The sequence below is a fragment of the Eulemur rufifrons genome, chromosome 9 (assembly GCF_041146395.1).
Source record: "Eulemur rufifrons isolate Redbay chromosome 9, OSU_ERuf_1, whole genome shotgun sequence".
In the NCBI taxonomy this organism is placed as follows: domain Eukaryota; kingdom Metazoa; phylum Chordata; class Mammalia; order Primates; family Lemuridae; genus Eulemur; species Eulemur rufifrons.
Genome location: NC_090991.1, coordinates 33841000 through 33867958, shown reverse-complemented (window position 1 = coordinate 33867958; position 26959 = coordinate 33841000). Strand labels below are relative to the sequence as shown.

The following is a 26959-nucleotide window of genomic DNA, read 5'->3' as shown; positions in this document are numbered from 1 at the left end:
AGGTTTTCTATTTCATCATGGTTCAATCTTGGTAGGTGGTATGTGTCCAGGAATTTATCCGTTTCTTCTAAGTTTTCCAATTTGTTGGCATATAGTCGTTTTCCAACAAGATTGTAAGCTCCTTCAGGCACAGACATCTTTTAATTATTTTCTATTTCTTCACAACTCATGGCAGTGAAGTATTCTGCCATGAGCAGACTTTTAAAAAAGTGCTAGTACCTATATTCTGTGCCGAGGCAATGGGCATTCAGTAAAGCATTTTAACTAACTGGGTTAGTTAGTTAAACTAACTAAGTTAAACATTTTAACTTAGCTTTTCCATTTCTCAACTGAACAGCAGTTAACTTGTATAAACAATTTCAAGTCACAGTTACCAAAAGAAGATCATAAAACATCATTTACAGGCTTATAGAATTTCACATAGAGAAACTAGCATCTAAGAGTTAAAGAAAGAAATTGGAATACAGGTTTTACATGTCTTCCTAGCATTGTCATAGATTTGCTGTGATATCCAGGCATATGACTTTATTCTCATGATCTTATTCTTCAATGGAATAATATCCTAAAGCCCCCTCCATCTGCAAAACAGTGACAGTACTTATACACAACTCCTGGCGTAATGGAGCTTAACAAAATAAATAATGAACTTTAAAATCTTAGATGAAAGACTGCACAAAAGACCAAAAATTTTGATGACAATTTTTGGTGAGGAAATAAGCAGACTCACACTGCTGGCAGGAATATAAATTCATATAACCTCTGTAGAAAGCATGTAGTAACATCTAACAACATTAAAAATGCACACACCCACTGATGCAGCATTTCCACTAAGAACTTTATGCAACAGACACCTATGTACATAATATGTACACACAAAGAATTAATTGTAGTGCTGGAAACAACCTAAATGTCCAATAGTAAGAGCTGGCTGAATGATCGTACATCTGTACAATGGACCTGCCATATTTAGAAAAGGAAGAGGGACTGTACTTACCATATGGAATGATCACCAAGGTAAATTAAGTGGAAAAAAGTGCAGAATAATAGGTATAGTGTGTAACCATTTGTATAAAACAAACAAAAACAACAAAGAATATCTAGGTGTATATGCTTGTAAAAGCATAAACTATCTCTGGAAAAATAAACAAGATTGTTCCCTCTGGAGAGGGTTACTAGATGGAAGAAAGGAGAATAGTAGAAAAAAAGACTTTCATAGAAAAAAAGACTTTTCACTCTCTCACCATGTGTGTACCACCTTCTGAATTTTGTTTCATATGTATGTACATGTGTTACCCATTTTAAAGAATTTTTTTAAACAAGGCTCTGCACCAATACAAATTATTTAATTATATTCATCTTAATCCTAAAAACATTTCATGCCTTTGTACTGTCAAAATTTTAAATGAGGCTTCAGGAAATTTAACTAGAAGAAATGTTTCCAGATACATGGCAGAAACCTACTGAGAAGATGGACATTTATTACCTCAATAGTTTCACTTCTAGATTTTACCGGAACCTGGTCTGGACACAGGCAACATTAAACATTTTCAAGTATCAAACTAGTCACTATTAAGAGCTCTAAAAGGAGAAGTCACCAAAGTACCAAGTGGAAACCAACTTCCCTCACCCTAAATGTGGGGTTATCACAATAACATCTACTCCTCAGTCTTCATACAAGGTAAAAAAAGGTGAGTCTCTAGCTCCTTCCCAGGACACAGAATGATATATGCACCCCAAATTCTTGCGCTTTCTGTGTTATCTCTTGGCTCCAACTGTAACTATGGCAAAAGGAAACAGCACAAAAGACAGCTGAACCATGTAAGGGGCCAGGGTTAAATGGAGAAGTGAAAAAATTATATACACTTTAAGGCCCAAGAACATTGAGGTCCTACAGTTAAGAATGGCAGCCAAAAAAGCCTTAAGAATACCAAAGAGGCCGGGCGCGGTGGCTCACGCCTGTAATCCTAGCTCTCTGGGAGGCCGAGGCGGGTGGATGGCTTGAGGTCAGGAGTTCGAGACCAGCCTGAGCAAGAGCGAGACCCCGTCTCTACTAAAAATAGAAAGAAATTATATGGACAACTAAAAATCTATATAGAAAAAATTAGCCGGGCATAGTGGCACATGCCTGTAGTCCCAGCTACTCGGGAGGCTGAGGCAGGAGGATCGCTTAAGCCCAGGAGTCTGAGGTTGCTGTGAGCTAAGCTGACGCCACGGCACTCACTCTAGCCTGGGCAACAAAGTGAGACTCTGTCTCAACAAAAAAAAAAAAAAAAAAAAAAGAATACCAAAGAAAGTAGAACAACAAAGGAAAGAGCACAGAAAATAAAGCTCACGAATAGGTCCCATTCCCAGTTATCCAGCTAGGAGACAGTTGGTAAGGATAACTGAAAAACACACAAAAAAAATGCCCCCTCTCTCGACACCCCGCGCTTCCTGCCCTGTAACAATTTAGCTATTCATTTCAATGCTATCCAGCAAACCTTTCGCTAGCAAGAGTTTATCTATTCCTGGGTTTTGATGGCAGGGGTAGAAGCAGCAAAGTATCCAAAAGAATGGCAACACAGGAGCAAATTACAGGACCACGTACAATCCACCAGCTGAAAACCCAAGTGCTAAATCACTGAAATATTACTGTACTTTAAAGTTCATTATTTTTAATTTCTTGTTATTTGCCAATGTGAAAGAAACATCACTCTCATCACTTAAAATTAAAACCTCCGCTGAGTAAGTTATTGTCCACTAATAGTTTCAGAATGCCTTTGTTTTCATGTGATATTCACAGAACATCAATAATGTACAGCTAAAACGAAAGTGTTAAGGAAGATCTTTGACAAAAAAGAGGCAAATAGGTCACACAAAGTAGGAGAGCTGGTAGATGAGAATCCTGATGTCTTTACAGTTACGACCCTAAGCTTTATTTTATACTGCGTGTGCTCTTTATCTCCACCTTATCTAGTTCTGTGGTGATAACTAAAGAATTTTACTAAAAGGACCTCCACTTTTAGTTTCTTTTTTTTATGACCCTTAGTCTTCTTTAGCAAGGCTACCAAAATCCCCTGCCAGCATAATTGAATGGGTTGGGGCACCTACTTCTAAATTTAGGGGAAGTTTGTACTAAAGGTACAGCATGACGACAGCAGTAAAGGAAAGGAAAAGTAATCCTAGAACTAGAAGTTGCAGTGACAGTTTCAAAAGAAGGGTCAGCGTGGGACACGCTGGCTCTGGGAGGCGTTCGTAGCCTGAGAGTCTCTAGGGCAACACCAGATGTGAATAGTGCTTTGTCCGTAAGTCCCTCACATAATTTAAATTCTCCCTTTTGGATAGGAGCAACAGGCTCATTGTGGAGCAGCACGTCTAGCCCTCCGCCTGGGAAGAAGGGAGGCGCGTGGTCAAGGGGCTCTTTATCCCGCAGGTCCCTGCAACACAGCGGTGCGCATGCGCCCCGAGGGCAGCAAGCAAGCACCCCGAACGCCTTCACACTCGCGCATGCGCAGTCACCCATCTCGCCGCAGGCGACAGCTCACTATTTGGCAAGGGGGAGGGGGCTGGGAAATGATGGGGGGTGCTGAAAGCAGGGGGCGCGTTTGTGTTTCCTGAATGCTTGAGGGAGGGAGAAGAGACGGTTCATTAGGCTCTGGCATTGACAGGCCACGTAACCCGGGTGTAGGAAATGGGACAGAAAAGAGTATATGTGTGTGGTTGCGGGGGGGGGGGGGAGTGGGGGGGTCAGTCACCTCTTAAGGGAGGCGTCCCCCTAGTCCGACAGGACAACCCCCTCCCTCGACTCTCCTCCCCCCACTCACCTGAGAGCGGCGGCGACGGCTGCTGGTCCCCGTACCCCTGCACTCGCCTCATACTGTCCGCAACATCCGGGACCTGCGAGACCGCCGATACACAAATACACACACACTCGGAGCGCGCACACTCACACACACACACCAACACACACCGACCGGTGCGTCATGGCGTCAGCACGTCGACGTAGCGAGCGCGTACCCGCCGAGCCCCACCCCTCGCGTCCTCCTCCCCTCTACTCCCCGCCCCTCCTCTCCGGGGTTCTCCTGCCCCTCCTTCCTCTTACTCAAGACTCCACCTCCTCTCCCTAGTGCGCATGCGTCCCGGGGGCCTGACCAGGGCCCGAGGATTTGAGGAGGAGGGGCCTGAGTAGAAAGAGGCGGGAACTCGGAAGGGGTCGCGTGCAGGGTGCGGGAGGCCGCGCCGAGGTGCGAGGACCACATTGAAGCGTACCCAGTCGGAGACCCGGGTGGACAACGTAACAATACAGGCATTTCATAACAGCAACTTATATTTGGCATCAGTTTATGGCTTACCAATGAGTTTTACATGCATTATCTCATTTATTTAAAACCAACCCTGTCAGGGAAATATTTTTTTGGACTTTATGATGATAGACACCCTTTGAAGTAACTTTTAAATTTAGCATTTGGAAACAAAAACAGGAAAGACCATCCTTTTAGGGGAAGACATGGTATATATAGGTGTCCTAACTGAAAGGAAGCTGATTCAGTGACAATTTGTTGTTTTGGACACCTGAGCCCCAGTCTACCTCACATCTTAGCCACGGGCCATAAGACATTTCTGAGTTGAGCTAAAAAAAAAAACACAACTTTCAGAGCATCTTGGCCCTGGGAGAAAGAAAGTCTTCTCAGTGTTAGGGTAATAATGTCATTGATGAGATATTTGTTATTGCTATGATTCTTTCCATCAGCTTGAACTTTAAAAAATTATTCTTGCAGAATGGTGCCAAATAATTCAGAGCAGGCATTGTCTCTTTTTCATACTGAGATATTAACATTACATAGACACACACACACACACACACACACACAAATGCACACAGCGTTGGATGTAAAAGAGCAACCTGATGAACCTATAGGTCATGGGTGACAAAGTGTGAGCCCTGCCTTGGGAAACTGCTTCCAGGAGCCCTGCTGCCTCCCAGGCGGGTGAGACTGTCCCCAGGAGACGATGCTCACTGTCTCCTGCCACATGCATCCTGGCGCCAGGTGGCTGGTGAGTCTGTTCAGCAGGGAAGGCTGGGAGCCTATGAGCAAAGCCACAGGGGTTTGGAAAAAAAGCCCCTGACAGTACCAGGCTGTCTTCCACTTTCAAAAACAGAAGTAGACCCTATAATCCAAAAGCATAAAACTTCCTAAGAATTACAGACAAAACACTCCAAACTCCTAGAATTTGCACAACCCATTTTTCAGCCAAAATGATCAAGAAACGGAGATCCTAAATTCTACAATGATGTGGTTTCTGTGACCGCTCCCCTTCAAAACAAAAAGAGTTTTCGTCACCTATTAGGCAGATGCTTGAAACTTTCCAATTAGGTTTCGCTTAGCAGGGTCACCAACAAACATTCATTCCTTTAGCTGAAGCCAGTAAGGCTTTTGATCCTTGTGAAAATTCAGAATGCACCAGAAATAATCTAGTATCCAATTATGAGTAACAGGTTCCTGGTGTCACTGAGGCTGTTCAGTTACCTGGTCTCTTGACTTCAGATTTCACAAGAAGGCAGGTAAGAAAGAAAAGGGGTACTCCTTGGAGGAAGGAAAACAACAGTGGGAAAGGGCGTGCAAAAAGAGAATACTGGAGCCATGGACAACCTACTTTAGCTACCTCACAATTGAGTCTAGTCATTACAGTTTAGCTGGACTCTGCCTTGGTTCTGGGAGGGGACTCCTCAGGGCAAGTGAGTCTATGCCAGCAGCTTGTCCAGGCTGGCTCTGAATCCCCAGCGATCTAGAGAAGGATATGAGAGGTCCTATCCCCATCTGTAACCTGGTGCCACAAGGCTCCCATTATACTGTGAGGACCATACCGCCCACCTGAGATGTGATCCTATCAGCCTCTGTACAAAGGACTTTGATTTGGTGTGGAGCTGATTAAACGATTGTAGATGTCCTTGGAAGCACTATGTGGAAGAATTTTAAATAGCTTCTCCTTTTTAATATGCACTTCCTCTTCGGTTTTAATTATTTTGTTCCTACATTTTCCCTTTCAATTTACTAAAATCTAGAAATGTAATTAGAGCAGAGGCTGGGCTCAGAGAAAGCTGCCAGGATTTCTACAGCATGATTAAATATACCAGGCATCCCTTTAGTATGGGACTGAAAAATAGAATTCTCATTATTATCTTTCCTTATCCAGGAAAGAATCAGCACCACGTACAGATACGGATTTATTGAAAACGCAGCACTAATTAAAAACTCACCCAGCCTCTTGAGGTTTGGGAAAAAAAAAAAAAAGTGCAGTTATTTAATTATTTCCTCCACTTAATGTTTTGTTGTTGTAACCACGACAAGCAAGAAGCCCCCCTTGTTCTTCTTTCCTCAAAATTCTTCTCTCCTCCTGAGGGACTTAATGAGGCTTTTATCTATGCAACAACAATCAAGCTTACAATGGCATCAATTCAATTCGCTGCTCCTTGTGATGGTAGGAAACATGCAGAACTCATTTTCTTAATCCAAACACAAATGACAAAGTGTTCATTGGCTGTCATGAGCTAGGTCTGGGCAAGGAATCTTCCCAAAAGACCCTGAGATGTTTTATTTATTTATTTTGCCAACAAGGATTTTTGGCTCCATTTCATAGTCCAGTAAGCAAAAGACTACAGGGGAGGTCCTGTAGGGGAAGTGGAGGCAGGTAGGACTGAATAGAAGACAAGTACAAACTCCCAGTTTGACTGTAAGCACTGTAGGAAGATGAAGTCTTTCTCTCATCTCCGTACAGTTCATTTGGTTAGTCAATGACCAACTTTTTAGTTGGTCAGTTGGTCCCTGACCAAATGACTGCTGTGGTGGAGCCCTTCATGGACACTGGAGACAAATATACAGGAAGGATCCTTAGTAGGGGTACAGTCCTGTGCTCAAGAGATACCCAGCCTAAAGAAAAAGAGACAAATGACACACACCAGGCCACAGGTATAAGGACATGCACAAGGAAAGAACACATTGATGAAGTTGTGCTGGGGCCACAATGGGGTTAAAATATCGGCAGTGGAGAAATTGTTATTGATTGATTAAATTTCATAGTGAGGCAGCTGTGGCTTAATGAATGAGCTCCAGCCTCCTTGTCTGGAGACTCAAGTTCAAACCCTGCTCTAACATTTACTTACTGTAATATAAGCTTGGATAAACTTCTCTGAGGCTCAGTTTCTCATAGTGGAGAAAATAATGCCCACCTTATTTTGTTGTGAGAATGAACTGAACTGATATTTGAACATAGCACAGTCCCTGGTATAGAGTACACCCCACTTATTTATGGATGTGCTGCTGAACATGAATTTTGGGGTACATGTTCATATACCTGCTGGTCTTCAAGCCGCATTCTAATCTGTGCGGCATGCCCTCTCCCCAACTCTGTGCCCTTCTTTAGAATTCCTCGGGAAACATGGCATCCAGACGACAGCACAGACATCCCAGCCAGAACACTGCCGCTTGCTAGCTGTGACCCCTGGACAGGCTCTTTGACTTCAGAGCTTGTTTCCTCATGCATCAGCCAAAGTTCCTGGGTGCAAGAACTGCACTAACTCTGGCTATATCAACCAGAACTAAAATTTACTGAAGAAATATTGCTGGCTCCCAGAATTGGGTCTAAAAATTATCTGAAGTCATTACTTCAAAGTAAGTTTACGAAGGTTAATATTTGTTTTCAACAAGGAACATATTACCAAAAGTAGATCGTATTCACTGTCACGAATTATTTTCAACGGTGTTTTGGTCCTATTTCGAATGGGATTGATCCACCATCTGTTGGCATTTGCCCGAAAATAACATTTACCTAAATGTAAATAATTAGTTTAGCAAAAACAAAATTTTTTCTACCTCAATTCAAATAGGAATTACTTTGGATTTTACCATTTTAGATTATCCTTGCCATGGCTCTACTTTATCAAGGTGAATTGATTTCAACTGAAAGTTTATTTTAGAATCCTATTTTTTTTTTTAAAAAAAAGGAATTTAATCTAAAATTCAATTATGGAAGATCTGTGCCAAAGTGAAAAGTCAACCAGCACTACAAATGCTCCCTGGGTACAGAGCTCTACCAGGGTACTCCAGGATGAGTCAGAAGAAATGGAAACATTGTCCCTATTCACAGACTTTTCAGTTTGGAATAAAAGAATTTGATAGCTGGAAGGGACTTTAGAGATTCTCCAACCCAGTGGTTCTCAAGTGTTGCTTGCTTCTCAAGCTCAAGCCCAGGGGCTCCAAGGAAGGGGGAGACCAAACCAGGTGAGACAGGCCAAACCAAGCAAACCTGGTTCTCTTTCTACTCACTCAGTTCAGAAATTAGGCATTATCCTTATAGACTCCTCTATTCCCCTGACACCTCACATTGAATCCATCGGAATTCCTATAAATTCTAGGTTCAAAATATCTCTTGAATCCATGCACTTTCTCTCTATCTCTCCTGTTCCACTGAAGTTCTAGCCACCATCCTCTTTTGCCTGGACCCTAGAAAGAGGATCCTAATTAGTCTTCCTAATTAGGAAGGCTGATTCTCTGCTTGTTCCTCAATCCATTCTTCCCTCAACAACCAGGGCAATCTAATTAAAACTTAAGTCAGATCATGTCGCAATGTTGCAATGATCCTTAAAACCTTTGAATGGCTTCCCATTGTAACAAGAATAAAATCCAAACGTTGTACCACCCACTGCCAGAGCCTCATCTTCAATCACATCTCATGTTGCGTTCTTTTCTGTCCTCACTCCAGCCACACTGGCCATCCGTCAATTCCTAGAACCCATCAAGGCCTTTCCCTCCAGGGGCCTTGGTGGTTACTGTTCCCTCTGCCTGGGAACACTTTCCCCCTCACTTTTCACATGCCTGCTTCTGCCTCTTTCAGGTCTCAGCGTAATCGTCGCATCCTCAGAGGGCCTTCTGTGACCACCCGCCATGTCCAAAACAAGGACTCTCCATCATTTTCTATCATGGTGCTGTTTACTTCCTTTACAACACCACCGCCAATTTGTAATTGTTTTGTGAATTGACCTTTTTATTATGGTCTCCCCTACTAGATAGTCAGCTCTGTGGGGACAGGGACCTCTGTGTTTGGCCCACATTATGTCCCAGCAGCCAGCACAATGTTGACACGTGGACAGAAGGTGCTCTGTACATACGGACTGAATGAACAATCAGGTAACAGAAAGCCCTGGACTTGCCTGGATTGTCAGAGAAGACCTGAGCAAAGGTTGGAAGCATGAATGGAAGCTTGATAGGCAAAGTGGGTGTAGAAGAGGAATGGGGGGGACCAGTCCAGACAGGCAAAGACCCTAAGGTCGGAGAGGGACATAGAGTTTTTGAGAAACGCCATGAAAATTAGCGTGGCTGGAGGACAGAGAGTGGGAGGGCTGTGTGAGGGGGGTCCGGTTGGGGGTAGGCAGAACTGCCTAGCGTTTCTCCCCTGGGATCCAAGCCACAGGACTGAGAACAGGGGACGGGTGAATTCCCCAAAAGACAGCCAGGGTGCTCTTGGTGCGAGAAGGGGGCAAGGATGCCGAAGCCAACGATGGAAACGACCACTCTTGCTTTTCCTTCTGCCCCTCTAGCTGTTCCTTCTCTGTCTCCTTCATGAGCTCTTTTTTAGCCATCCCTTGCATATCGGCTTTCCTCCGATTCCTGTCAGTTCCCCTCCTCTTCACGCTGTCCTCACTTGCCTTGAATCGCTCATTCACAGGATTGAATCCTCAAGATCGCTCCGCTGCCATCCATCTGCTAGAGAACATTCCCAATCTCTTTTGAGCCAAGCCTTTCTCGAGCCCCAGACTTATCTACGTGATATCTTCCGTCAGATGTCCATCTCATAGGCACCTAATAGTCAGCAGATCTAAAAGGCACCCCTCCTCCAGGATCGTCTATCTCACCAAAGAGCTCAGGCCTGAGAACTTGGAAGTATCCTTGACTCCTCCAGCCCACATCCGATTCACCGAGTTCTGACAATTCGTACTTCAGTTATCTCCAGCTCTGCCTGCTTCCTTCTGTCTCCACTGACACTTCCCCAATTCTCCCCTGGATCACAACAGCCTCCTCACCAGCCTCTGGTCTTCCCCCTTCCACTTCATTGTCTATTCTGCAGCCAGAGTGACCTTTCTAAAATGCCAACCGGATCAAGTCACTTCTTTGCATACAACCCTTCAATGGCTCCCCAGTGCCCTTAGGAAAATAAAGTCCAAACTCCTAAATAGAGGCGAAGGGCCCTTTACCAGTGACCTGTGCTTTTGTCTCTAGGTGCTGTCTCACCCTCCCCATCCCGCTTGGCAATATGATTTCCAGTGATACGCAGAAGTACTTTCAACTCCCTGAGTAAACACATTCTCTTTTCACACATGCTGTTCCCTGGTCCCAGAACAGTCTTCTTTGCACCTTTCCCTGCCCCCCACCCTCCTTCCCCTTGTTAATTCTCGGCTGATTCTTCAGGCTTCAGTTTATCCATATGTTCCTCCAGGAAGCTGTGCAAGTGTCTCACAGCCCTGAGCTAGGTCCTCCCAAATTTCCCCTTCCACCGCACCCTGCCTGGATTGTGCCCTGTGTCTCAGTTGCCTGACTCCCTCCCTGTGCTCCTCACTAAACCATAAGAGCCTTGGGGGTGGGGATTTCCTTTTCCTTTTCTCTGTTGTGTTCCCAGTGCCAAGCAGCATTCCTAGCACATAATAGGCATTCAGATAAATGCTTGTGAAATGAATAAATGAATGAATGAGTGAAATAAACATTCCTTTCAAGAACTGGGTTCCTAGAGTTTCAGGCACAGAAGCCTCCAGCAGCTTCCTCTTCCTGCATCCCGTTTGGCCACAGGCTGGTGAGCAGCCTGTGAGAACCCCGAACACACATCCAACAGTCTCCTTGACTCAGACCTTCTGCAGGGAGCCCAGTCTTCCCTTAAAAGGCCACCTTATCGGAAAGTACCAGTGATGGCATTTATGAGCTCTATTTTTATCTATGTTGGAAAGCCTCAAAGTTAATTCCCAAGCCAAAGACATTAAACTCAGGAACGTGGATGAGCAAGGAAGCATCTTCGTGATGCCTTTGAGTCACAGCTTTGTTTTTCTGTGGCAAGGGCCTCAGTTCCTCGCCATCATTGGGCCTTGTTTTTAAGGACTGGCTGACTCTAAAAAGCTTTTGATCTCACATTCGTTAAAATTAGATCCTGCAGCCCTTAATGGTCTGTGCAATGGTGTCATCTTCCCTAGGACTCTCTTAACTCTGCTGGGGCCCTCAGAGCACGACACTGAGCGGATTGCCAAACATCTCCCAGTTTATTCAAACTGGCTTCCCACCCCCCTCTCCAAGTGGAAATTAATCTTGGAGGATGGAAGGAAGGAGGCAGGGTGGCCAGTGGGGAGGGCTCCCAACAAGCCTGGCCAGAGAGATAATTGGACAGAAGCTACAAAAAAAGAAGAGAGTAACCCAGCAGGGCTAGGGAGCAAGTTGAGGGCCTCTGCTGAGGAAAGGATTCAGAAGGATTCTCCACAGACAGTGAGAGCAGGAGAGAGGAAGAGAGAGAGAAAGGAGGGAGGAATATGGAGAGAAGAAAAAGACAGTAAAGGACCACAGGCAGGGAGGGTGGCGGGGGAGGGAAGCAGGAAGCCCTGCAGGGATGGAAGGGATCACAGATGGTTTCAGAGAAGGGGAAGAGAGAGGGAGCGTACATTTCCCCTTAAATCCAAGTAGGGTAAATTGGGGAGAGAGGGCGTTAGAGAGTCAGGTGGTGTCCCCAGAGAGATGGTCAGTCACACCCTCGGATGTGACTAGAAATCCGGATGTGCGGATTAGAAATGAGAGCTGGGAAAGATCTGAACGAATGTTCTCACTCCCTGATTCCAGGCACCGACTTTGCCACCATCCCTGCTCCTGGAAATTTAGGAAAGATAGGTTTTGTCAGAGGATGCTGGAACCTAGGGGACTTGAGCCACTATTGATTTTTCTCTCTCTCTTCCCTTAGCAAAAGGGACCCTAAACAACTCAGGGTCCATGCCCTGCTGTCTACTCAACTCCCTATACTCCCCCTGCTGGAAACACACACCTGCAGTCCAGGATCACAGCCCCCTTCTGTCCCTCTGCCTTTGTCAGCCACTCTGGGATAGGAACCAGACTTGGAAGTTGGAGTCTGGGCTGAGTCAGCATTGCCTGTGGGAGAGATTGCTTCCTGGAAAGCCTTGCTTCAAAGCTTCTGGCTGGCCAAGTGCTGGGTAGGGAGCACAAGGCACCATGGACACTGGGGGTGGCTTTGACTTTCAAGGTACCTCTCACCAGAGAATCATGGGACACAAATTTCCATAGTTCAGCTCAACGAGTGACTGGAACCCACTAAGGCTGCCCCTACACTCTCTACTCTGTCCCATTCAGAAAATCGCATCTTCCAAGCCTCATAAGAGATTTCAGGGCCAAGATGGAGGCTCTGATTCCTGAATAATCTAGTTATTTCTCCTGAAAAATCAGATAAAATATATTTTCTAAGTTTGAGATGTCTTATTTTCCAAAGATATGTCCTTATTCACTAGGGCAGCAAGAATGCATACGGGTTACTCCACGTGGGCGTGAGGCAGCATCCTCTGCTGATGAAAGGAGAGCATGCCATTAGCAGAAATCAGCAGCCTGCTCTGGCGGTCAAGTAAGCGCCTGCTCTGCCTCTAGGGCCCAAGATGGGAAGGCTAAGTCACCCCCGCCCTTCTCTTAAGCTTGGGAGTTTTGATCTCTCATAAGTCTCCTTCCCCAACGCAGGGCAAAAGAGTCACTTTGATTATTTCATTTTGGAAAAGCAAAAGAAAGGCTTTTACTCTGACCCACACAACTGCTTGCTATGCAGTGGGCACTCTGGTGGGTGGGTGGTGGGTGGCAGCAGCTGCCAGGCACCTTCCCCTGAGGATGCATCATTGGTGCCAAAAGCCTGTGTAAGCTCTTTCTGATCTCTATGCCAGCAGCTACAGGTCCTGGAAGGAAGCCAGGAAGTCCACCCTGAGCCCTGCATTCTTCTCCTCCCCCTCATCCTCCAAGAATGAGGAGGGATAGCTTGGGAGCCCACCAAGAAAGGAGCTGATGATTCTTAGACATATTTCCCGGCTGTCACACCTGCTAACATGGAACTCACACTCACATGCACGCACTCACACTCAGCAATAAATTCAGTGTCAGGCTTTCTTGTTCCACCTGTCTCATGTCCAGAGCTGTAGCAATAAGAATTTTCATTAACAAATTGTTGTTCCCCTGTTGTCTCCTCCCTTCCTCCTTCCTTTCCTCCCTTCCACAAACATTTATTGGACACCTACCACATGCCAGTCACTATGTTAGGGGCTAAAGATACAAAGATACATTTGGGGGTGGGGGGAGAAAATACAAATAAATACTAATCAGATGCAAAGCAATGATATAAGTGTTGCAATATGGTGAGTGGTAAATGGGTGGCCCTAGGCCAAATTGGACCTGCAGGTATGCTTAAATAGGCAAAGAATTCAGAAAATTGGCAGAGTTCACGTAAAAATCAGGATTCCCACCTTCTCTCGAAGTAACACATTTGGCCACACAATTGAGAGGAGGTGAAAAGGCAGGGCACCCTTTAGCTGGGGCATGCACTCTCGGTTTTTCACAGGCTGCACCCAAGCCCCTTCCTATTGACCTAAACTAGCATGCTTCATTCATCTGTGTTCCCTGCAGTGATTGTGCAGGTCTTAGAATTTAGGACCCTTAAAATGAAAACCCATCAGAGGACCCAAAGGAAGGAATCGTCAACTCTACCTGAGGAAGGCAGCTCAGTTAGCCCTTGAACTTAGCCCAAGTGCCTTGTTTATTTGTTTACTTGCTTATTGCCCCTCCCGCCCCCTGCCCCATTGTGACAGTCACAGGCGAAGGGCTCTAGTTGGCCTTCTCCACAGTATCTCCAGCACATCTTGTATGCGGTCAGACTCAAGACATATTTGTGAAAAATGTTGAATGAGTAGAGTTGCTACAAGTGCCAAATGGAAGAGGGAATTCCAAGCAGAAGGAACTTTGGGCACAAACGCGTGACAGTAAATAGCATACAGGGAAACCGCAAATAGTTCCTGGTGAATGGGGGTGCTGGGAGTGTGAGGTGGGTGGGATCAAGTAGGGTGTAAGTCGCAGGAGTGGAAGGAGAGAAAATAGGCTCCGGTGGGATCCTGACGGGCTTTTTATGCCGAATTAAGAAGGTAACTGTGGAATCTTGGAAGTGATTTAAGGAGTGGAGTGACAGGATCAGATTCCTGTTGCACTGAAATAGCTCTGGCAGGTGGCAGGGTGGGAGAAGTGAGCTCCACAGGGAAGACAGAAGCAGCAAATACAACCTTCAATTCAATGCCCCCCTTCCCCTTTCTGAAGCCCCTGAAACTCGCCTGGGAATCTATTTTAAGAGAATGATGCCCCCTGCTGACTAAGTCTGGGCTTGCACCTTCCCTGGGCCATCAGGGAAATTATACAATTTTTGGCCCTGAAAAAAAAAAAAACCCTGGAAGCCTTCTGCTCAGAACTGCAAGTGATGTATCTGAGTGTGCCTTCCTTTTTCTAGGACGAGAAAGGCCATGAGAACATTTGCGATAATGTCTAATGCCACATGTTTCCAGATAAAATACAGAAGGCGGGCTAAATTTGAATCCAGGGATATACTTACACCAAAAAGTTATGTGTTATTTATCTGAAATTCAAATTTAGGCAGGCATCCTGTATTTTTATTTGTTAAATCTGATAACTCTAGATACTGTATGGAGGGTCTAGGAAAAAACCAGCAATGAAATTGGACAGGTTACTCACCTTGGGTATCTGTGCAACCTCGACCTCATCCCTCCCCCTAAGCAGAGCTGGAAACGATGCTTTCTCATATTTTGTAGTGGTTCCAAGTTCTACAACTCTATTTGGGAAATCACTTTTAATTAAATGAGTCCCAAGATTATGGTGGATCCTGTGTATGGATCCCTTTGTGAATCTGAAGAGAGTTGCGAACCATTTTTACAAAAAAACGAACCTACCAGCTTCACGTCTCTCTCTCTCTCTCTCTCTCTCTCTCTCTCACATGTATGCGCGCGCACACACACACACACACACACACTTTCACATAAAATTTCAGGGAGTCCCCAGCCTACATGTAACAGTTACACATTCCCTGTAGGGCTATCGTCTGAACGTGGCAGTTCTAGGATCCTGAGTAGGAGGAAATGGCGTCTGGTCAGAACCTAAGCTGAAACATGGTGCTTCTGTTGTTAGCTCTCGCCACCCACACACCATGACAAAACACAGAAGTGACCAGGAAGAAACATACCATCCTGCCCCTTGGCAAACGCCTTGAATCACTTCCCTTTTCCACCTCTTCCAGAAATCACAGGGGGTCAGGCCTATTCAGACAAAAAACCCACCAGCAGCCCTGGTGGACTTGGGCCTCAGCTGAGTGGAAGGCACAGAATGAAGCCAGTCTTTGTCCCAGCCCCTCGGTTCCCCTTCCCACTTTTAAGCTCCCACTCTGAGGGCCATGCCTGGCAGAACTGACTTTAACCGGTTGGTGGCAACCCTCCAGAATATATTCTGGATGCTCTCGGCTGGGTGACCAAAGCCATGGTCTGAATATGGTAGGGACATGTCTCAGCAGTGTGCCCAGAATCTCCTTCTTGCAGCCCTTTCTAGCAAGCCCTCTGAGCCTTGATAGCCTGCTGTCCTCCAAGCCCTATAGAGGGAAGGCAGAAGAGGCCAAGGCCAGGAGATGTTGGTTTGGGGCTTTCTCAGAACATTCTTTTTTTTTTTTTTTTTTTTTTTGAGACAGAGTCTCACTCTGTTGCCCAGGCTAGAGTGAGTGCCGTGGCGTCAGCCTAGCTCACAGCAACCTCAAACTCCTGAGCTCAAGCGATCCTCCTGTCTCAGCCTCCCGAGTAGCTGGGACTACAGGCATGCGCCACCATGCCCGGCTAATTTTTTCTATATGTATTTTTAGCTGTCCATATAATTTCTTTCTATTTTTAGTAGAGGTGGGGTCTCGCTCTTGCTCAGACTGGTCTCGAACTCCTGAGCTCAAATGATCCGCCCACCTCGGCCTCCCAGAGTGCTAGGATTACAGGTGTGAGCCACCGCGCCCGGCCAGAACATTCTAAATTATAGAAAATCTCATTGTGGTTTGCTTCCATTTTTCTCAGCATGCTTACGTGACATTCCAGCTATACTGGACTGCGTTGTGGAATATAGGCCCCAAACCGACCAAGTTGTGTCAGGCAAACAATTATAGTGGTATACCCTATAATGTATTATAGAATAACATTTTATGTTGACCATTTTCTGCCATTAAAAAATTATTTGACCTTATTAATACAATGTATGATTTCCAATTATAATTTCTTTGGAAGCGTCCTTTATTCTGAAGTGGATAGCTTTTCCTAAAATTTTTTGGGTTCAAATGTCCTTTTCTAAAACCATAATGGTGATAATTATTTAACAGGTTTTTTAAAAATGTCCTTACTTGAAATAATTAAGTCAGCATACTCATATCTGTCTCTCAAATTATTTGGGAATTCTACTGGGAATTTCCAGAAAATCCAAACAGCTGGGAACCACTGGCTTAGCTCACGGAGGGTTAGAGCTCCCTGATTTCTGATGGTTGAAGTGAAATGGGAGGCCCACTTCTGGCTCCCACCCTCTCAGAGTTGTGTGACCTTCAGCTGATGCACTTTGGTGGGTTTCAGGCTCCCCATTCCAAACATGGGGAGACTGGTTTCTAGCCTAACCTCCTCCTAGGAGCGTTCTAAGGATAAAATGCCATGTACTAAAGAGCTCTGGGGAAGAAGGAGCTCTATAAATACATGAGATTACTGTTCCGAAAGACAGCTGGTGTGTTTTTGGTGGGAAGAGATGAATGATCCCACAGAGACCTGGAACAATTTCTTTGCCAGGGCATCTGGGGAAAATGACCAGTACTACTCATAAAACGTGCAAACTGTTCTACTGACAAGCAGGGCCAGATGGCAGAAGCAACGGGCCTCCTGGGGAGCTTCACTTTCCTCCTTCAGAGGGTACAGGTCCAAGACGCAACTAGAACTCAGGGAACCTTGAGTCCTAGTTCATGTCTCAGAAACGTATCTAGGGACCTTCTGCAGGTCACCTAACCTTCCTCACTTAGGTCTTTCCATCTCTAAAAAGTACAGATGTTTGTACTTTTCACAAGGGTGTTGCAGGGCTGTGAGAAAACACGTCATCCGTTCCTAAATACCACACTTGGTAGATTACCCAGTTAACGTTTAATTCCTACCACTTTAAGTCCTTTTAAAAACAATGTTTAACTCCAGAATAACTTTCCCTATGACTGTACCCCAAATAACATTTGCAGGTCACTACCCTTGCCGTAGATGAAGAGGTGCACAGGAAATGAAAACTCGTTTTAACACGAGCCTGCGCACAAACAGCAGACAAGGCGGACCTGATGTTTTGACCGAAGTAGACATAAGTACGATACACCCCAAACTGAAAACACTGTCTGGGGAAATTCGCGTGCTGGTTCCCTCCTTCCTCCACATAGCTGAGAATTAACAGCAGACGAAAGTCCTTTGATCTTTAGAAACCTGAGGCATCAGGCCGCCCAGGGTTGGTGCTCAACACCACTTGTGTTTGAACTTGTCTGGTATTTCACATTTATCAGCCCCATTATAAGCTAACAGTGTTACTAACTTTAGTCAAATTTGGCACTCTCAGTCCCTGTGATCCTGATCCTGCAGGTACACACGCCACCCCGAACACGCTGGCAGCTTACAAAACATTTTCCGATATCTTGGAGTTGAACAAAACACCACACATAAAAGCCGCTCTCCTGTCATGTGCTCTCAATGAACTGACGGAGCAGGAGCACACGGTGAAAGGGAGAGCAGTGAGGCAGTTTAAAACCCCTGTTCCTGCTTGGCAGCGGAGCCAAAGCTTCATCTCCTACTACTTTCATCTTCCTACGCTCTCCAGGTCAAGCCTCACCTTGCCCGGACACCTTCCTTCGTTGTGATCCCGGCATTTCTGAGATGCAATGATTTGTTGTTACATCTCCCTACCAGACTGTGAACCGCCTAAAGGATAAGTGCGACTCCTACATAACTTTGAACTTCCGGCATTTCCAGAATGTGGCACCCAAAAGGAAATAAATGTTAGACGAATGGACCGGGAACTGAACACATACACCAGAACTGGGCTCCCAGCCCACTACTGGTAGGGTAGGCTTGCTCTACAAGCCGTTTCTCTAGTATCAGGTGAGAGCCATGCTGAGCTGTGGAAAACTCTGTCTAGGTCATGATGGCTAGTACTAGGCATTTTTGAGACAGCCAATTGGGAACGGCAAGGGGAAGAGGTAGAGCAAATTGGTCTGACAGCTGGGAAGATGTCTCTTCTTAAAACAATGGGCCCAGATGACGATTGCTTGTAGGTCCCCGGCCCTGGGAACATGCTCTAATCACCTAACCAATCCACAGAAGACAGTTGGGAAGAACTGTAAATCTAGCAGAGAAGCTAACTAATACAACTTTCAAGATGAAAAGAGAAGAGAAGGGGAGGGGGTGGAGAAAGGAAGGAAGTTTAGCTAGATGTACTTAAAGCCTCTCCTCTCAAGGAGTTCAAAATGAGAGGGGCCTTTGGGGGCAGGGCTGCAGTGACATCTAGGCCCCTAGAGAGCGAGATGAGTGCAAGTGAGGCAGGGCTTGAAAGGCTGGGAGGGGGGGTGGCAAGGCAGCCGTTCAGGAAGGAGGCCGGGCTCCCATCTGGAGAGCCAAGGGGCTGGGGCTGCTGAACAGATGGAGGGAAAGTTGCAGCTGGTGGAAATGCACTTTCATGTGTAAAGTTTGGTCCTTGGAGGATTGCGATTTCCAACTCTGAAGGCAGCAATGGGCAGGTGGCTCTGCTCCATGCTCCGCCTTTTCCCCCTGTTGCCACCCAGACAACTCGACAGCGGCAGTGCCAGGATTCAGCCACCGTGTCTTCCGCCAGCATCCCTTTCAACAAGCAGAGGCTGGCGTGGTGACACTTTGGCACAGCCGGATGGCAGAAGACTGCAACGCTTTAGCAGCTGAAGGAGGCAGGGGAATAGGAGGGATTAATCCAGCCTCCCAAGGAAGGGATGAGGTAGACCGAGAACAGACGGGGAGATGGAGGGAGAGGATTGGGAAAAGTACATGCACAGACCTTCCAAAGCTGCTCGTGTGATATGCACTGGGTCTCCACTCTGGTCTTGCTCAAGCCTTGGCTAAAGAAGAGGTAGTGGGGAAAAGGGAAAACAGAGCAGGCTCAGAGGCGCTGGCTTTTTACCCCAACTTCAAGAAACATTTAAGGACAAAACATATCTTCAGTTTTTTATGAAGTATTTGCCCACGAGAGCTTAAAGAAATAAAGTGATTTTTACATTGTCTGGTTCTGACCGACAGCCACCTGCCTTAGCATATGTAGAGTCTCGCCCACTGGAACGGAGGCTGCTGGCACAATATATGACCTCTTGAAGTTCCTCCCTCTACCGCACAAGCTCTGGGGGGAATTACCCACCCAACCAAGTTAACCACACCTGCGAGGGAAGCAGCTTGGGTGCTGAGCATCAAGCTCTGCCTCTTCCTTCTCTCTTTATTTGCCACAGACTGTGCTCCAGGGCATCGAGAAAAAAAACTGCCAACTCTGTCTTGTTAAAATCCAACTGGTGCTTTTTTTTTTAAGAATATGTGATTTTTCTTCCTTTGTTTTTCTTTTTTTGTTTGTTTTTTTTTGTTGTTGTTTTTTAAAAAAGACTGGAACTCAGATCCTTACTCCTAAGAAGTCCCTTTTCCCAAGAGATGTCACTGTTTGAGACAATAACTTAAATATTCTCGAGGTGGAGGTAGTCTCTCTCTCTTCCTAGTGGGATGTCTTCTTGGCTCCTTTCCCAAACTTGGCATCAAGACCAAGACCTATGACAAGGGAGAAAATGGGCTTAGCTTTATTGGGGGGAATGAAACCTACCAATGATGGGGTGGAGGGTGGGGGACGGGGGTAGTCAGGCTTGGTTCTCCAAAACTGAGGCTTTGAATAAAATAAACTTCAGAACAGTGGTTTTATATAGCATCCTCAGAGATAACAGAATGGGATCAAATAAAAGAAAACCACCAAGATACTGCTTATTACACACACACACACACACACACACACACGCATACAAAACTCATCTCTAGCCACATAAGCTCATAGGGAATAAGCATAATAATTCTGTCCTGCTCAAAGTCTGGGGAAATGCAGGTCATTGGAAGGGAATCCCTAAGATGAAATGTGCATTAGGAAGGCTGGATTAGAAATAATCCTTCCTTTTCTCTTTCAAAAGCGCGCACTCTCTCTCTCTCTCTCTCTCTCTCTGTGTGTCCCAGTGTGGCCCAGAAAGACACCTGCTCTGAATGGAACTTACCCAGGAACACAAGCACAGTGCCCACCCACTGCATGGAGCTGATGGGGTTGGCGAAGAGGATCACAGAGGCCAAGATGGTGAAGAACTTTCGAGTTGTGGTGATGATGGAGCAGGTCAGGGGACCGAAATAAACAACTGTCATGAAGATGAAGTTCTAGAGAGAGACAGAGAAAGGTGGAGTTAGGCTGGTTCTCAGGTAACTGCCATGAGGTCTAAAGTCTGTAACAGGCACCAGGGTTCATCTTGCCACCCCGCTTCTTCCAGCCAGGTCAGTGTTTCTTAGGGAACCAGCTGCCACAGTGGGGAAGCCAAACCATCCCCTCTCAAGCACTCACCTGACCCAGGGCACTAGTCAGGCCGAAGAGCAGGATGTTATAGATGATGGAAGGGTACCGCTCAGCAAAGCTCAAGAACTCCCAGAACTCCCCAGTGAATAGGATCCCTGAGAAGAAATGTCAGGAGACAAATGGCACATCTTGTGTGCCCATACCATCCCCGAAACACTCCAGCACACGGCCTGTTAACATACTGTGAAGGAGGGCGGAGCATGGGAAAATATATGGAGTGGGTTTGTATTGTCTTATCATACAGCCTTCTCATTTTTCTCTGAGTAGAGAAACTACTCAATTTTGGGAGAAAGGCTTGAAAGTTAATGAGTTACTTCTACCAAAGAGACTGAAAGCAGAGACCCTCAGATGTTGTGGAGGTGCTGGCGCATACATCCCCAGCTCAACATCGCCTCCAGGCAGCAGCAGCTCCTCCATTAACCCCAGTGTGCTGTACCAAAAACACTTTCTACCTGTGCCCAGATTTGAAAAGTTATGAAGTGCTGATTTCAAAACAAATGCATTTATGTTTGAGCTGTATTCAGTGTATGAGGCAAGTCTCTTTCCTGTGAGTGAGCGCTATGCCTGTGTCTCATTTCCCTCATGAGAGGGAAAGTTCCCAGGTATCCCCATGTGTTTACAACTGTGCATCTTCCCATGATCCCTGACACAGGTCGACCCCTCACCGTGTTAGTAATAAGCAGCAAGCACATCCTGCCGGTGCAAGTTTTTCCAGGAAGGTTTCACAGGGATTGGACAGAAGGACAACTGGCCGCTACAGGGACCAACTGTATGAGGGCAAGTTTGCCCTCTGGTGACACATGGAAAGAACAGCAGAACTGCTCCTTACCGGCGCCCAGCAGCAATGTTGACCAAAGGTTGACGTTCAACATCATGTGGTTGGAGCCTGTTTGGTAATGAGCCCGCATGTGGTCCTGGGAAACACCTGTTAGTCCATCCAGGGTCAGAGACAACAGCTGGGAAAGAATGGGAGCGTCCTGCTGTGAGGTGGCCGACCAACGGGGCCCTTCCTAACCCAGAACACAGGGAGCCTCATTCTCAGGCTCCTCAGAAAGCTGTTGCCTTAAGATGGAGTCATTTGGTCACTGGTAGAGGGTGGGGAGAGACCATGCTAGCTCCCTCCTCCCCCCAGGCACTGAACTGACAGGCTAACTGAGCCACACAATGAGTCTGTAATCAGAGTAGAGCAGAAAGCCTACTGCTTCCCTACATAATGACTTGAAGCTGATGTGCAAGGGCCCACACCACAACAGGCTATGGTGAGCTGTACACATTCTGCCATTAAAGCTGGCGAAGGGAAAGCTAGTCCCAGACGGTTAGCTTCCTAGCTTGGAGTACAGTACTCCAGAAACTGGATTCTGTGGTCAGACTGTCCGGATTGGAATCCTGACTGCCACTTAAATAGCCCTGTGACTGTGGGCAAGTCACTTAACCTCTCTGTGCCTCAGGTTCTTCATCTGTGAAATAGAGATAATACTACCCATGTTACGGGATTATGGTTGTAAAAATTAGTCAAATAATATGTAAAACACTTAGAACAGTGCCTAAGACATAAGCAGTAGCTACTTCTGTATGATTTTTAACTCTGGCTTCCAGATTTCTTGGGAAGCCACAGTGAGAGATACACTGCTCCTCCCTCTTTGCTCTCAGGTCTCTGTCACCTCACACCAGGATTTAGACACAGGTCTCAGACTTATTTCTTCCCCAAAAGAAGAGCTGAGCTATAGTTAAAATATTTTGGGTTTCCCACCATGGCCTCAGCAGAGCCAGGGGCCCTGCAGCAAAGACCAGAATTGGGAGGCAAGGAGCACCACAACCTCCCTCGAGACATATAACTAGACTTCAGCCTGCCTAGATGGACTCTCCTTTGGCTAAGTTTGTTGGAAAAGGCTGCCTTCCCCAACAGGATCACATACCAGGAGTAGCTCTCCATAGCCGACTGTGCGTTCTTCCATCCCAACTACTTTCTTGGGTTTGTACATGAAAAGGGCCACTCCAGCCACAATTAGCAACACACACAAGTACTTGGCCAGTGGGTATTTCTTCCTCAAGAGGGTCACCCCAAGGAGCATGACTGGAGGGAAAAAACAAAATAGAAAATTTAAGCACCCACAGGCACTGATGACCCCAATACCCTTCTCCCAGGAGCTAAGGAAAGACTCAGGGAGAAAAGAATGTCTGAGAAGGAAGGCCTATAGAGGACAAGAGGAGGGTGCCAGGCTGGTAACTAGATAAAAATGATTGGGCAATAGGATAGCACAGAGTGTAAGATAGGGAAAAGGTAGAGAACAAAGGTGAAAGGTCCAGGAAGGAATAGGGTAAGGGTGGGGAACAATGAGGAAGGATAAGAGGCTGAGAGAAAGAAATTGATGATCAAAATGGGATTTAGGGTGTCTAATGACATTGTAAACACATGGGACGATGAAATGACTGACCTTGTAACACAGACTAGGTCAGTCTCTAACTTCCATTAAGGATTACCAACCTATGCACACCACAGGAAGTGACAAAGATGAGAGGACAGACAGGGGCAAGGGCTGGAATAAAAGTCCCTGGAGATAGCTATGATGGGATGAAGAAGCCCACAGGGACACAAAGCTCTAGCAAAAGAGTACGCTTACTACAGGAAAAGTGAGGACAGAAGAGGAAGACCATCTTCTTTGCTTACCTGGGATTGGCTTGCAGGATTTACCGAGGACCTGAAATTAAATTTGGCAAATATTTCTGAGCATCTGTGATGTGCCAGGTACAGTGCTAAGTACTGTCTTGATTAAGATGAGTAGGGTCTACACCAGGGACCTCAGCCTCAGAAAGCAGCCCTATCATGGCCCAACCCACAACCTCTAAACCCCAGCTCTATGGTTCTAAACACTCTGAATTTCTCAAACACGCTCTCCTAGGAGTCACAGACCTGAGGAAAAAACCCTTAGTCCTTTTAAATAATTTCTGAGCCAACCCTCATCCCACCCTGAGGTTTCACCTGAGTTGGGTAGTTGACAAACTGTAGTGCTGAGTTGCTGGAGACCATGGCACCCACATAGGAGACAGAACAGGCAGCATAGAGCCAGCTCCGAGTTCGATCCACCCTGGCAGTGTCAAAAAACTGGATCACTGGGAGAAGACAAAAAAACATACAAGAGAAACCTGGTGGGGCTAGGATGGACCACTAAGCAAAGATGAAGCCACATGAAAGGAACTTGTCTATGAAATAAGACATAAGCTATTTCTGTCTTTTTAGAATGGGAAATCTCTGAAAATTATTTAACTATCCAATTGCACCTAAGCCTAACACTAGACCACATGCAGGGTGGAAGTGGGGGCCTCAATCAGTTCAAGGGAAAAGTTAGCCCTGCTGCTAGTGCCCAGGGAACAAAGAGAGCAAGCTCAAAGCATGCTTGAAGCTGACACATAAAGGAACATCAAAGGGAAAGAAAAGAATGTTTTAAGTGTTCTCAGTGGTGATTTGGAACACAAAGACCCATTGTCTGCACATTTCTGACTCAGAAGTTGGTATAATTTAAAGAAATATTATTTTATCCTATTTCAAAATCATTAGTTTTATAGACTGCACAGAGAAGCTGTGTGAGTACTAACGGGGATGGAAACTGTAAGTTAGAACTTAAGCTTTAATCAATGCCTAACATCCAGGATACAGAGGGGGTTGTACATACAATAAATTATTATCTAGGTACTCACAGATCTTGGCAAACACAGCATTGATCACACATTGGATAAAGACCAAAGTTAAGGCAAAAGTGAACGTCTCCTGCTTGGCTCCCTCTCCATACTTTCCTCTTGTTCTAAGAATGAAATGCATGAGAAAGAGAAAAGAGAAATTAGTGTGTTTCACTCAATGTTATCTAGTATGTCCACAGCCACTGAAAGCTTGGAAATTATCTTGCCTTTTTGGATGTAGGGAGAGTCTGTAAGGACCGTTAGGCTCATCTAAAGAGGAGCTGATTTTATTGGATCTAGAAACTAGACATCCCAGCCTACTAATCCCACAGCCTAGAGAGAGAATATCCATAAAGGATGGGGCTAGAGGAAACACGATAAAGTAGTTGGCGAAATGAGATACCCCAGGCAAGAGGAGAAGAAGGTATTTGGGTTACAGCAGAGAGGCTGAGGGTGAAAGAACAGGCTGTTTGCAAGCATCTGGAACTTCCAAAGAAGAGCCAACTTAGGACCATCTGGTGGTAGAAGTCTCAGCCTGTAAAATCCAGGCCTTTACAACCAACAGGGCAAAACAAAAAACAAAAACAAACAAACAAAATCCAGCTAAGGGAAGTAAAACAACCAGGTCCCGAAAATCCAAATACCAACTCTGGCGTTTTGGAATTCTGGGCAAAGGTAGCAGGTTTCTGGGAAGGCAAGAGAATCAGGAGGGAAGAAAAATGAAAGCCCAGGTCCAGGGGCAGAAGGCCCAAGGAACGTGCCACAGGATGGGGAAAGAGGACTGGATTGGGGGTGCGGGGGGTAGTGCGTTCCCGCCATGGGGGTTGCTCACATCTTTTCCTGCAGGATCCCATAGTAGAAATAGCAGACAAAGACGCCCAGGAAGCAGAGTGGCAGGCGCAGCCGGTCGGGCACCAGGGAGCTGCTAGAGGCCATGAGACGACCGGACGAGCTGACTGGAGACCCGCTCACAGCCGGCAGCGGCAGCGGCGGCGGAGGAGACAGCTCCAGCCGGACATCGCCGACCGGCGGCAGGGGCCTCATAGGAGCTGCATTGCGACCGCTGCTCAGCAAAGCCCAGCAGTTCTCTGCCACAACTGCCAGCTCAGGGCTGCAGAGAGGGAAACTCCTCAGAACCCAGCAACCCTTCTAGGAAAGAAAACCCACGTTGGGACCTTGGTTCCATCCCTGGGGGTGAGAGGAGCCAGCTGTCTTAAGGGTAATTTCTTGCCCTCGAAATTTTTTCCAGTCAGGCAACTCCGAGGGCGACTGCAACCCGGAGCTCGATATGTGGCCTAGGAGATGCCCGGGCGTAAAGTGATGACGTATAAGAATGTGGAGGTCACCAATTGGCTGCGCGGTACGAAGACAGACAGGTGGGCGGGGAAGGAGGCGGTGCGACAGGCAAAGCAAATCAAATAGTCTTTTTCCCGGCAGGCGGCCAGGCTTCTGCTGGGTCCTAACGCCGAGAAACTCCTACTGCAGCCTCAGCGCCCTCTAGAGACTGCCCGGCGTCAGCGACTCTACCTGCTCTACGAGAAGAGCGTTGGAGGCCTGGCTTTGACAGCAGGGCACATTACTAGGCTTTCAAGGGGGTGAGTGGCACAGTAAGCCTCTGCTAGTTCACTTAAAGGTAGTAGGGTAACCTTCCCGTGTCACCTACGTTCTGAGCCACAGTTTTCCCAGTCTGTAAACTAGGGATAATTAGTAATAGCCACTTTGTCGCCTCTAGACTGTTTTGAGGAGCAAATGAGCTGAGATTTGTGAAAGTGTTTTATAAACTGCAAAGTGTGCTGTGCAAGTTTAAGGTATTATATTTTAGTCATTATTCCTTCTCAACTCTGATCTTATTTCCTCACATCCTGGAGGTGGAAATGGAAATTTATTGAAGTGCATTTTCTTCAAGGTCTTAACAACTCATCGACAATGGAGCAAGCCTTTGGCAGCTCTCCGGAATCATTCTGGTTAGTGAGCTCCTCACTGGACTCATCCAAAATTGCCAGTGCAAGACTGAGCCTGGGTCTTCCCACTACCATCCCCAGCCCCCCACTTAATAACTGGCCCAAATCTCAGCCCGCCTGGTGGACTCTGGGCTGCTATCTTGGTAGAGGCTCTTTCTCTTACAGCAGCCTGCTGCTTTGGCACAGCCTCAGGCAAAGGAAGGAAACTCTGGGCAGCACCACACCCATCACTCCTGGCCTGACTCACTAAGGCTTTGGGGGCAAGCCAGACATCTTTCAGGGGGAAGGGTAAGGGATAGAAGATAGGGTCTGTCCCCAGCCCACTGTCTCCTTTGTATTAGTGGGGAAGGGGATCCCCACCATTTGCTCTCTTGCCCAGTGGCTTACGGTACTGAATCAGCCCGTGATGCTAGGGCACCAAACAGCAGCTGGGGTGAGAGACCTGGGTTCCAGTCCCAGCTCTGCCTCTTTACCAGCTGGGATCTCAGACAATTCCCTTGTCCCCTGAGTCGGATTTCCTCATGTGAAATTAATGGGAATACAATAAGAAGGAGACTGCTGCGGTTAGAAACATGGGCA

The 26959-nt window shown here is 46.4% G+C and overlaps 2 protein-coding genes across 6 annotated transcripts in view; both read right to left on the bottom strand.

Annotated features, from left to right (window-relative positions):
* Positions 1 to 4029, bottom strand: part of SPOP (speckle type BTB/POZ protein) — a 66721-nt gene extending 62692 nt beyond the window's left edge. For 2 of the 4 annotated variants that reach the window (XM_069481244.1, XM_069481247.1), the window contains exons 1-2: positions 3804 to 4029; positions 2126 to 2251 (exon numbers count right to left, since the gene is read on the bottom strand). The gene's annotated coding sequence lies outside the window, so the exon portion shown is untranslated. The remainder of the gene's footprint in view (positions 1 to 2125; positions 2252 to 3803) is intronic. The other 2 variants (XM_069481246.1, XM_069481243.1) reach the window with 2 other exon arrangements.
* Positions 4030 to 18530: 14501 nt separating this feature from the next.
* SLC35B1 (solute carrier family 35 member B1) lies at positions 18531 to 25484 on the bottom strand. 2 transcript variants are annotated; one of them, XM_069481241.1, is made up of 9 exons: positions 25252 to 25484; positions 24441 to 24544; positions 23725 to 23855; positions 23413 to 23443; positions 22661 to 22818; positions 21574 to 21700; positions 20733 to 20839; positions 20398 to 20551; positions 18531 to 19909 (listed from the first exon to the last, which is right to left on the bottom strand). In XM_069481241.1, exons 1-9 carry the CDS (start codon positions 25461 to 25463, stop codon positions 19857 to 19859), a joined length of 1077 nt encoding a protein of 358 aa, XP_069337342.1. In that variant the 5' UTR covers positions 25464 to 25484; the 3' UTR covers positions 18531 to 19856. The 2 variants fall into 2 exon arrangements, with proteins under 2 accessions (XP_069337342.1, XP_069337343.1); XM_069481242.1 differs by having other exon boundaries at positions 23725 to 23830.
* Positions 25485 to 26959: the final 1475 nt, after the last annotated feature.